We start from the raw sequence: 9209 nt of genomic DNA on the forward strand, positions 1-9209 counted from the left end.
GGAAAACCTCATTGAGTAGAACAGATTGGCACTAAAGCACATTGGCTGGTCAGAAAATGGAGGCAAAACCAGTCATGGAAAATAATAACCTTAATTAATTACAAATATTTCCATATTATTTTTTATGAGGAGCGAATACAGCCAACAGCCCCAATTTTGCAAAACAATGCCATGGTAGAGTTTAGCAAAACCAAGCCCAAAATTAGGTGTTTGTGGGCACTGCCGGGGGTCCAGGTGGGACTCTCACGGCCTACATTTTTCACTACAAATGTTGTAAAAGATCCATCGCAGGGCTCATCTAATCGATGTTATTATTTTTTTTTTATCCAGTACAAGCCTCATGTTCAACTACTGCAAGAGTCTTAAAAGAATCCTTTACAGAGTAAGTATTGTCTTTATATCATATATAACCAGTTATAAAAGGAGATTTACATTGTGGGAAGCCCCTCTCCCCAGCTGCAGTTTGCTTAAATAAATAAATGGTTTTCTCCCCCTCCCAGGGTCCAGCGCTGGCGCTCTGCTGCTGTTCTCGGTGTCGTCTGCAGCACCAGCGCTGCAGCCGATAACTGAAGCTGGCAGCTCTGCCCGAGTTGATGGCATAGGCCGCTGAGCTCACTGATTGTCTGCAGCGCTGTTGATGTGATGTCAGCTCTGCAGACAATAATAGACACCGAGAACAGCATCATGGACTCCGCACTAGACCAGGAGAAGGTGAGTAAAGTATTTTTCTTAGTTTTTTTTTTAAACAAATTGCTGCAGAAAAATCCCTTAAGGGCTATATTCACACGTCAGTGCTGGATTTCCCATTAGGCACAGCAGGCACTGTGCCTAGGGCCTACACATTTTTTAGGGCCTATGAACTGTAGAGAAGAAATATCTAGAGATAAAAAAATAATGCGGATTAATACGTTTTTATGTGGTTTTAATAGGGATTTCCAATAAACTAGAATCCTACAATATCTGACAACACATTGAAATGAATCCAGACCAATGAAGGCAGCTTCTTACGGCTTCTAATTCACTAAAGTCATTAATGACGTCTTCAAATTCCAGACTTTTTGTAAATTCACTTTCAATGCACAGAAGAGCCAAAGATGAGCCATGGGTGATTGTAAAATGTCCTTAATGTGCCTCCGCTTCGGAAATGATCGTTCCCCTTCGGCACTAGACCCAAGTATCGCTAAATACATTCTGAGCAATGTGAACGCTGGGAAAGCTGGAAGCCCGTGTATCTTTAATTTGAGATCTCAACATTTGAAGAACGGACTTTTTGTCCTTTTATACAAAGTAGAAAACATTAGAAACTCCTCAACAAATCCCTCCTCCGAGTCTGGTGAATCCGTGTCCACTAACATACGGGACTTTAGTTTAATTTCATCTCTTCACATGGCCTTGTCTGTGAGGAAACTGAATATCTCATAAATTAATTTGTAATTACTGATTCCAATGGAGTATGGAATCTAAACTTTCCATACATTTTGTATTTAAAGGGAAGCTGTCAGATGCAATATGCACTCAGAGCCACGAGCGGTGCTGGGTGTATACTGCTAATCCCTGCCTAACAGTCCCTGTATACACTAGCATAGATAAAGAGATCTAAAGAAAAAGGATTTCTAAAGATCTTTTATCTTATGCTAATGAGCCAGGGGACTAGTCCCCTGGGCGTTATATCCCACCGACTGTACATTGACAATGCCCTGTACATTCGCCATGACGAAGTGCCAGCATTCAGAAGCACAGTCACAGCGAACACAGGTACGCGCTGCACCGCTGGTGACGCTGCATTGATTAGCGTGTAAGTATGTCCCTGTGGATGTACTAACATGCTAAGAGGGCGGACTAGCCAAGGGATATAACGCCCTTGTGACTAGTCCCTGGCCTCATTAGCATAAGATAACATCTTTAGGCAATGTGCGCACGTTGCGTACAGTCACTGCAGAAATTTCTGCAGCGATCTGAAGAGCACATGTGCGCTTTAAATCGCTGCAGAAATGTCCGTAGTGAAGCCAATTCCATGCGCTCTGCCTGCAGCTCCTCCCATAGACCGAGCAGGAGCTGCCGGCAAAGCGCAGGAAAGAAGTGACATGTCACTTCTTTTTACGCAGCGCTTTGGCAGTAGCCGAAGCGCTGCACTCTAATACGCCACGTGCGCACGGCCCCTGCACAATCTCCATAGACTGTGCAGGGGACGCAGGACGCATGCAGTTACGCTGCGTTACAAAGCGCAGCGTAACTGCATGTATTTACGCAACGTGCGCACATAGCCTTAGAAATCCTTTTTTCATAGATCCCTTATCTGTGTTAGTGTATACAGGGACGGTTAGGCAGGGATTAGCAGTATACACCCAGAACTGCTCGTGGTCCTGCATATTGCACCTGACAGGTTCCCTTTAAATTGATTTGCCTAGGGCCTATGAAGACCTAAATCCAGCCCTGTCACACGTTGCCTTTTTGTTGCCTTTTTGTATGTTTTTTTAATTTTTGTTTATTCATGAGAATAAAGAGCTGCTTTTTACAGCCCCAGCAAAACCTGAGATGTCAGAGACGTCATTCACATCTGAAGGGGAAGAGAAAAAGTACTGCATAACCGGGAAGCACACCCAACTATCATATAAATAAATAGAATTTTATTGAATTGCATAAACAATTAAAACATACTTAAAAACATATACCCACACCAGGGTCTCTCCATAAATTACAGCAGTATTATAAATGGAATGTTCGCTGTGGTCAATAAGCATGCAAAATCATCATAGTTTACAACATTCCATACAATCCACTATAAATAGAGTAAGGGTATGTGCGCACGTTGCTTTTTACCTGCTTTTTACCTGCTTTTTTGCTGCTTTTTTGCTGCTTTTTCTTCTGCGCTGTTTAATGCCAAAATGTATGTGTTCTTCTATTCAAGCAAAGTCTATGGGAATTTGGGTTTCTTGTTCACACTATGTTGTTCAAAATGATGCCTTTTTGTGGCAGAACTTTGGTCAAAAACTCAGCTTTTCAAAGAAGCAACATGTCAATTGTTCTTGCCATTTGGGTTTTGCACTGCAAAGCTGAGTTTTTGACCAAAGTTCTGCCACAAAAAGGCATCATTTTGAACAACATAGTGTGAACAAGAAACCCAAATTCCCATAGACTTTGCTTGAATAGAAGAACACATCCATTTTGGCATTAAACAGCGCAGAAGAAAAAGCAGCAAAAAAGCAGGTAAAAAGCAGGTAAAAAGCAACGTGCGCACATACCCTAAGAGCAATCAGCAGATCTGCTGGAGCCAGCCACAACCCATAACCTCCTAAGGTAAAAGGATCTCAAGCATAGAAGGAGGCTGAAAATACAAAGTGGCCCCAACCAAACATACAGACCAGTAGTAACCTGTCTACATGTATCAGCTGCAAGCTGTAGAGACCCTGGGATACGCCCCACGCGTATCGCCAGTAGGCTTCATCAGGGACAAAAAGTGGTGCACAATTCAACATCAAATCATCTTATATAGTGTCTAAGCATAATTATGTATGACCTATAGTCACCTGTAAGTTCTGGTCCGGACCAGCTGGAGCTAACGTGCTCCACATGCAAACAGCGCCGTCCATGGTAACACAGCCCATGGTAGGAGCTGAGCAGGTATCTCTGGAACAATATCAAGTTCCAGTAAGAAAAAAAAAAAAAAATCCCGCAGTCATGCGCAAGTGCTAACCCAAACGTCATAATCCCAGCGTCAGTATGTTGTTACAAGAGACGTCATTCACAGACACTCGCTTTCTTTCCTGACTGAAATTGATATCAGCGTGTCAATTCTTTCAATGTTTTTCCTGCTTTTTTTTCTCCAGTGAAAAAAAAGTGCAAAAATGCAACTGTTTTGCTGAAGAAAAAAAATGTAGCAAAAATGTACTGTACGAACAGCCGTGCGCCTCATTCACACCTGTGCAAAAATGTACTGTACGAACAGCCGTGCGCCTCATTCACACCTGTGCAAAAATGTACTGTACGAACAGCCGTGCGCCTCATTCACACCTGTGCAAAAATGTACTGTACGAGCAGCCGTGCGCCTCATTCACACCTGTGCAAAAATATACTGTACGAGCAGCCGTACGCCTCATTCACACCTGTGCAAAAATGTACTGTACGAGCAGCCGTGCGCCTCATTCAATACAAGGATAAGGCTGCACATCAAACATAGATAATGGTATAATGCCTCAAGCATATGGAAAAATATTGGAAAATACAATGAAAAATGCTACTTGCTAATTTGAACATGTGAATAATGAATTGCATACCTGCCATGAATATTAGGAAAAAGGAGATATTTAGCAATCGCATTGATCAATGTAACTGAGCCCCAAGACCTCGTCAAGGTATATCTCTATATTGGGGTCCCTAGCTCTGTGACCCTAACTGTGTCATCTCATTGCAATTAAAAACTGCTGTGGGTGGAGAGGGGTAACTAAGGACTGTCTTATATAGGAGATGGAAAAAAACATGGCCGAAAGGGGCGGAGTTGTGTTCACATTCAGAAAAAAACTACATATAACTGAATAGGATAACTGAAGTGAGCACTAATATGTATATATTATGAGTGCAAGCCAAAAAATACATACTATATAAGGATAAGGCTGCACATCAAACTTAGATAATGGTATAATGCCTCAAGCATATGTAAAAATATTGGAATATACAATGAAAAATGCTACTTGCTAATTTGAATAAAAATGTACTGTATGAACAGCTGTACGCCTCATTCACACCTGTGCAAAAATGCACTTTATGAACAGCTGTACGCCTCATTCACACCTGTGCAAAAATGTACTGTACGAACAGCCGTACGGCTCATTCACACCTGTGTGGGGTAAAATGTACTGTATGAGCAGCGGTACGCCTCATTCGCACCTGTGCAAAAATGTACTGTATGAACAGCTGTACGCCTCATTCGCACCTGTGCAAAAATGTACTGTATGAACAGCTGTACGCCTCATTCGCACCTGTGCAAAAATGTACTGTATGAACAGCTGTATGCCTCATCCGCACCTGTGCAAAAATGTACTGTATGAACAGCTGTACGCCTCATTCGCACCTGTGCAAAAATGTACTGTATGAACAGCTGTACGCCTCATTCGCACCTGTGGAAAAATGTACTGTATGAACAGCCGTGCGCCTCACTCGCACCTGTGCAAAAATGTACTGTACGAGCAGCCGTGCGCCTCATTCACACCTGTGTGGGGTAAAATGTACTGTACGAGCAGCGGTACGCCTCATTCACACCTGCGCTGGGTATTTCTGCATTTTTGACAAACTGCTACAGAGGCTCAGAACAAAGACTTCTCCAGATGTAAACACAGCCCAAAGCGCACAAAGTACCTGGATTCTCCTATATAACCTAACTAGTGATGAGCGAGTGTAATCGCTACTATTCGCTACTCACACGGATAGTACGGTATTCAGGTTACTTGTTATATTTCGAGTTTTTGTGTAGTCGCCTCACAATATTAATTGGTCCCGCCCAGCAGGTTTGACGCATGATTTGCATCCACTAAACAAGCTGGGCTTCTTAACCAATCACAGTAATGCTTCAGCTATCTTGGTTGTGGCATTACTGTGATTGGCTGGCCGCGCAGCATCATAGGGTCTACAAAAGCCTTTTCACCGCCATTCAAGTGCTTCATACTCACCGATCACGGGTGTCACACTGCTCCCGCTGCCGCTCACTCTCCTTCCGGGGCCACTCATTAGGCTCATACATATTCACTTTTTCCCCCGCACACCGGCATCTGTGATTGGTTGCAGTCAGACGCTCCCCCACGATGAGTGACCTGTGTCTGACTGTAACCCAAAACAGCCGCCATTTGACTGGTCTATATTATACAGTAAAATAAATAATTTAAGAAAACCGGGTTCCTAGTCTGCGCCTCCTGTCCCTCCTTTCATCGTCCTTCTGTGCTGATTGATGTGAATGACGTCACCAGCTTCATCCACATCACCGAGCAAAATCTTGCGCCTGCACAAAGAACTCGCCGGTTCGCGCAGGCGCACCTACAGTATGTTTTCAGCTCTAGCTGCAATAGGGCTGAGCGAAGTGTGCCTGCGCGAGCCGGGAATATGTCTGCACAGCACATGAGATTTTGACTGCCTATGTGGATGGCTCCCGAGGCATCATCCACGTCACTTCGCACAGGAGGACGACGAAAGGAGGGACAGGAGGGGCAGATCAGGACGTCCCTCGGGCCGGACAATTTATAAATGGCGATTTTATAAAGGTATTTTTGGGGTCTACAGGGAAGGTCAGGGGGGGAACGGGCACCTTTACAGAATGCAGCACAGGCGCTGCTTAAAGTGCTAGTGTTAGTTTAGATTTCCAAAATCTGGTGCCGGTTCCCTTTAAAGTGGTTTGGGGTAGGTAAAGCCAACCATGTTGCATAACCCCCTCCCTATGAACAGTAACATGCTATGCAGCTCCTTCTGAGAGGTAAAACCAGCCGCCTTCTCCTCAAGAGAAAACGGAAACATGAGCTTAGCCTTACTTTATAATAACATCAATATTTTATTATAATACAATACATGTGCATGGGAAATAAGGGGGTCAAATACTGGATTGATGGAAGGGACGCAAAGTCCATAGTTTTAGGGTCTGTAAAATGCATGCCTTCCGCCTGTCACTAGCAACCGAGGTAAGACCACTAGTTCTGAACTACAACTGCTGAAATCATTGTTCGTTTTTATGTTTTAGTGTCCAGTGCCCTCGTGGTTGCCTTGAAAGTGAAAAACCTGTTTGGGGAACGGACTTCTACACCGATGTAAGATGAAACCTATTCAGAAAATCACGTATAATTGTTGTGGTTGATTCTGCCATCATAGATTTCTGGGGCCCATACAATGTATAGCTCAACCATAAAGGAGGCTTTACACGCTGTGACATCGCTAGCAATTGCACCCGCCCCCGTCGTACGTGCGACATTTGGTGATCGCTGCCGTAGTGAAAATTATCGCTATGGCAGCGTCACACGCACATACCTGGTCAGCGACATCGCTGTGATCGCCGAACAATCCCTCCTTCAAGAGGAAGGTGCGTTCGGCGTCCTAGCGACTTCACTGTAGCGTCACTAATCGGCCGGCCAATAGAAGCGGAGGGGCGGAGATGAGCGGGACATAACATCCCGCCCACCTCCTTCCTTCCGCATTGCCGGAGGATGCAGGTAAGAAGATGTTCGTCGCTCCCGCGGTGTCACACACAGCGATGTGCGCTGCCGCAGGAACGACAAACAACATCGTACCTGCAGCAGCAACAATATTAAGGAAAGAACCAATGTGTCAACAAGCTACGATTTTACACGTTTTTGTGCTCGTTGATCGTCGCTCATTGGTGTCACACGCTGCGATGTCAGTAACGGCGCCGGATGTGCGTCACTAACGACGTGACCCCGACGATATATTGTTACCGATATCGCAGCGTGTAAAGGCCCCGTAAGGCTTCCTATGTACAGAGAGGTGGTATATGGTCTTAGCTGCAGTAGCCAGAGAGAAAACCTCAGAAATAATAAGAGCTCCGTCCGTCGGTGGCCGGTGCCGGCAGGAGGGGTTCTCTGTCCATCATTCCTATAGATCTTTATTCTCCATGTCCAAAAACATCTTCATTGCCTGTAATGACTCTCAAACATGGCAGGGTTCACAGACTTTATGCATTTTACATCTTTTTTTTTTTAGGATTCATCCATCTGCCGAGCAGCTATTCATTCTGGAATTCTGACCAACAATGGAGGGCAAATGATAGTAAAGAAGAAACCGGGGCTGCACATTTACAGAGGCTCCACGAATAATGGCGTCACAAGCAGGAGCTATGGAACATGGGCTGGATCTTTTGTATTACATAATACTTAATATTTGGATATTTTACTAAAATATAAGGATATTGTGAGTGGCACACATAGGAGGCCGGTATAACATTATCATTATGTTATTGTCTATTATTCAATGTTTGGGCTTTACAAGGGAGAAAATTATGTAAGATTAATGTAGAGGAATTATAACAAAATGTCACGTAATGGAAATTATATTCACTCAGGTTACAAAAGTTAAAAGTATAATAAAAAATAAATAGAAAAAAATTATCTAGTGTGTAAACCTAACTAAACCTTTGAACACTCTCATTTACTGCATTATTGCATTGCTTGCATCATAAAATAAAATATATATATATATATAAAAACTTTGATAAAATGGTGTTGGTGTAATAAAAATTACGACTTAATCATACATGTGATTAGTGATGGATGGACCTGCAGATACCCAGATCCAGCCCGGAACTGAGCTCAGATATCTGCCCGGACACCAGTCTCCATATGAGTCTGTGTGAACCAAAATCGCTTTAAAGTGGTGGTAAAAGGCATAGGGGGATTGGAGCAAGCATGTTATACTTACCAGTCTCCTGCACAGCTATAACGCTACTTCCGGGGCCGCTCATTATCCTTCATACGTATGCACTGCTTCCCTCACCCAGCAGCAGTTCCAGTGTCTCTGATTGGTTGCAGTCAGATGTGCCCCCACCCAGTGTCAAAGCGTGTCTGACTGCTTTTCATCACAGATGCTGTGTGCGTGCCAATAATGTAAAAATAAATAAATTGGCATGGGTCCCCACATATTATTATGATATCCAGCACAGATAAAGCATAAGGATACAGGCAACAGCCTCCAGCGTGGTTCCTACCCCCTCCCCAATTTTGATACTCAGCCATGATAAAGCCAACAGCTGGGGGCTGGTATTCTCAAGCTGAGGAGGACCCATAGTTATTGCCTCCCTGGCCAAAAAAAGCAGCATTCAACTGCCAAGGATTGTCCCCTCCATTCGATAAGAAAATCCCGGGACTTTACCCGGCTCATCCCAATTGTCCTGGTGCGGTGGCAATCGGGGTATTAAGGGGTTCATTACATTTCAATACCAAATTTGCACCTCCTGGCAGAAAACAATTTTTTTTATTGCCAGGAGATGCAGGTCTGTGAACTCAGTGACCTCACCTGAGGTCACTGAGTTTTATATGGTCACCTGAGGTCAGTTTACCTGAGGTCACAGGTGGGGTACTCTGGGAACCTCCAGTTATGAACACAAATAAACTCAGTGACGTTACTGCCCATTGCTGCGGCTTAGTCATTCTCTGCCTGGAGCCCACAGTATGCGGTCATGCTCTACTCGCACGCTGTGCCTTCAGTATGTATGTAGCAGAGCT

At 44.1% G+C, this 9209-nt stretch overlaps 1 protein-coding gene across 4 annotated transcripts in view; it reads left to right on the top strand.

Annotated features, from left to right (window-relative positions):
• LOC142249555 (uncharacterized) overlaps positions 1–8205 on the top strand; it is a 102446-nt gene extending 94241 nt beyond the window's left edge. For 3 of the 4 annotated variants that reach the window (XM_075321229.1, XM_075321225.1, XM_075321228.1), the window contains 3 exons: positions 331–382; positions 6719–6785; positions 7693–8205. In XM_075321229.1, coding sequence (XP_075177344.1) covers positions 331–382; positions 6719–6785; positions 7693–7866 — 293 coding nt within the window. In that variant the 3' untranslated portion in view covers positions 7867–8205. The remainder of the gene's footprint in view (positions 1–330; positions 383–6718; positions 6786–7692) is intronic. The other variant, XM_075321226.1, reaches the window with a different exon arrangement.
• Positions 8206–9209: the final 1004 nt, after the last annotated feature.

The sequence above is a fragment of the Anomaloglossus baeobatrachus genome, chromosome 8, assembly GCF_048569485.1.
Source record: "Anomaloglossus baeobatrachus isolate aAnoBae1 chromosome 8, aAnoBae1.hap1, whole genome shotgun sequence".
Classification (NCBI taxonomy): domain Eukaryota; kingdom Metazoa; phylum Chordata; class Amphibia; order Anura; family Aromobatidae; genus Anomaloglossus; species Anomaloglossus baeobatrachus.